The following is a 1,871-nucleotide window of genomic DNA, read 5'->3' on the forward strand; positions in this document are numbered from 1 at the left end:
CTTTTTAAAAAATTTTTAAAACATTTATTTACTTTTGAGAGACAGAGAGATATAGAGCTTGAGAGGGCTAGGGGCAGAGAGAGAGGGAGACACAGAATCCAAAGCAGGCTCCAGGCTCCAGGCTCCAAGCACAGAGCCCAACACAGGGCTTGAACTCACAAATGGTGAGATCATGACCTGAACCCAAGTCAGACTCTTAATGTCCCCCTGAAACTGTAAGACTTTTCTAAGGAATCCAAACAAAAGAAAGCACTCTTGAGAGCACAAAGCACAAAGAGAAACACAGGAAATAACCTAGTAAGAGTGATAAACACTGTGCTTTTAAAAGTGAAATCCTGGGGCACCTGGGTGGCTCAGTTGGTTGAATGTGGGACTCTTGCTTTCGGCTCAGGTCATTATCTTATGATTTGTGGGTTCGAGCCCTGCATTGGGCTCCATGCTAGATGTGAGGCCTACTTGGGATTCTCTCTCCCTCTGTCTCTGCTCTTCCCCCACTCCTGTGCATTCTCTCTCTGTCTCGAAATAAATAAATAAACTTAAAAAAAAAAGTGAAATCCTGTTTGGTACTAGAAGATATTATTCTTCTTGGGTGGAGTCAAGGGATGCCCTACCTCCATTCCAATGTTTCCTAAAGAATAAAAATTGGAAACCCTGAAGTCAGGCCCTGTCCAAGTATATGGATTAGGGGGCTGTGATTTTCTAGGACCTCCATGTATTCTGCTGAACAGAGCTCTCCATAAGCTAGTCCTAAACTCTGAAGGAAAGTGGGGCTTAGTAAGTAATTGTGCTTATTGAAGCTAAACAATGTATAGTGGCTGCAAGCAGAGACTTTAGAGTCAGACTCTTTTGTCACAGACTTGGCTTCAGTACTTACTGGATGTATAATTTTTATCAAAAAAGTTTGCCCCTCTTTGTTCCTTTTAATTATCTGGAAAATTAGGATAACAATATTATTACTCTTAAGTGTTTATTTAAAGGACTAAATGTGCTAATGAATATAAACATTCGGCATAATGTGTAGCACATGGTAACTGTTCAGTTAATGTCAGCAAATATTGATATGGTGATGATGATGATGGTGATGATATTGATTATTCAAAAACTTCATTGAGATAGGTTAAGAGACCCATGGAAACCTGAATTTTACTGCATATAGAACACATATTTTCTATGTTAATGTATTTTGTCCTACATTTTAAGGGACTCTGGATTTTTAACTTGTACAGAATACTTTACATGGCCTCACCCAGCAACTACTCCACTGCTCCAGTCTCCGAATTCCTCCTCATCTGCTTCCCTAACTACCAGAGTTGGCAGCATTGGTTGTCTCTGCCCCTCAGCCTCCTTTTCCTCCTGGCCATGGGGGCCAACGCCACCCTCCTGCTCACCATCCAGCTGGAGGCCTCTCTGCACGAGCCCATGTACTACCTGCTCAGCCTCCTCTCCCTGCTGGACATCGTGCTCTGCCTGACTGTCATCCCCAAGGTCCTGGCCATCTTCTGGTTTGACCTCAGGTCCATCAGCTTTTCTGCCTGCTTCCTCCAGATGTTCATCATGAATTGCTTCCTTGCCATGGAGTCCTGCACATTCATGGTCATGGCCTATGACCGCTATGTGGCCATTTGCCACCCACTACGATACCCATCCATAATCACCGACCATTTTGTGGTTAAAGCTACCATATTTGTTGTGGCCCGGAATGGCCTCTTTTTCCTTCCTGTTCCAGTCCTTTCTTCCCGACTCAGATATTGTGCAGGGAACATCATCAAGAACTGCATCTGCACTAACCTGTCTGTGTCCAAACTCTCCTGTGATGATATCACTTTCAACCGGCTCTACCAGTTTGTGGCAGGCTGGACCCTCCTGGGCTC

At 44.0% G+C, this 1,871-nt stretch overlaps 1 protein-coding gene across 1 annotated transcript; it reads left to right on the forward strand.

Annotated features, from left to right (window-relative positions):
- Window positions 1-1,224: 1,224 nt before the first annotated feature.
- Window positions 1,225-1,866, forward strand: LOC121024355 (olfactory receptor 56A4-like; the record flags this gene model as incomplete). The annotated part of the gene is made up of 1 exon (XM_040466592.1): window positions 1,225-1,866. A coding segment is annotated over exon 1 (630 nt), but the record flags the coding sequence as incomplete, so codon positions are not given.
- Window positions 1,867-1,871: the final 5 nt, after the last annotated feature.

This window comes from Herpailurus yagouaroundi, unplaced genomic scaffold, assembly GCF_014898765.1.
Source record: "Herpailurus yagouaroundi ecotype Mexico unplaced genomic scaffold, PumYag 63917, whole genome shotgun sequence".
Lineage (NCBI taxonomy): Eukaryota > Metazoa > Chordata > Mammalia > Carnivora > Felidae > Herpailurus > Herpailurus yagouaroundi.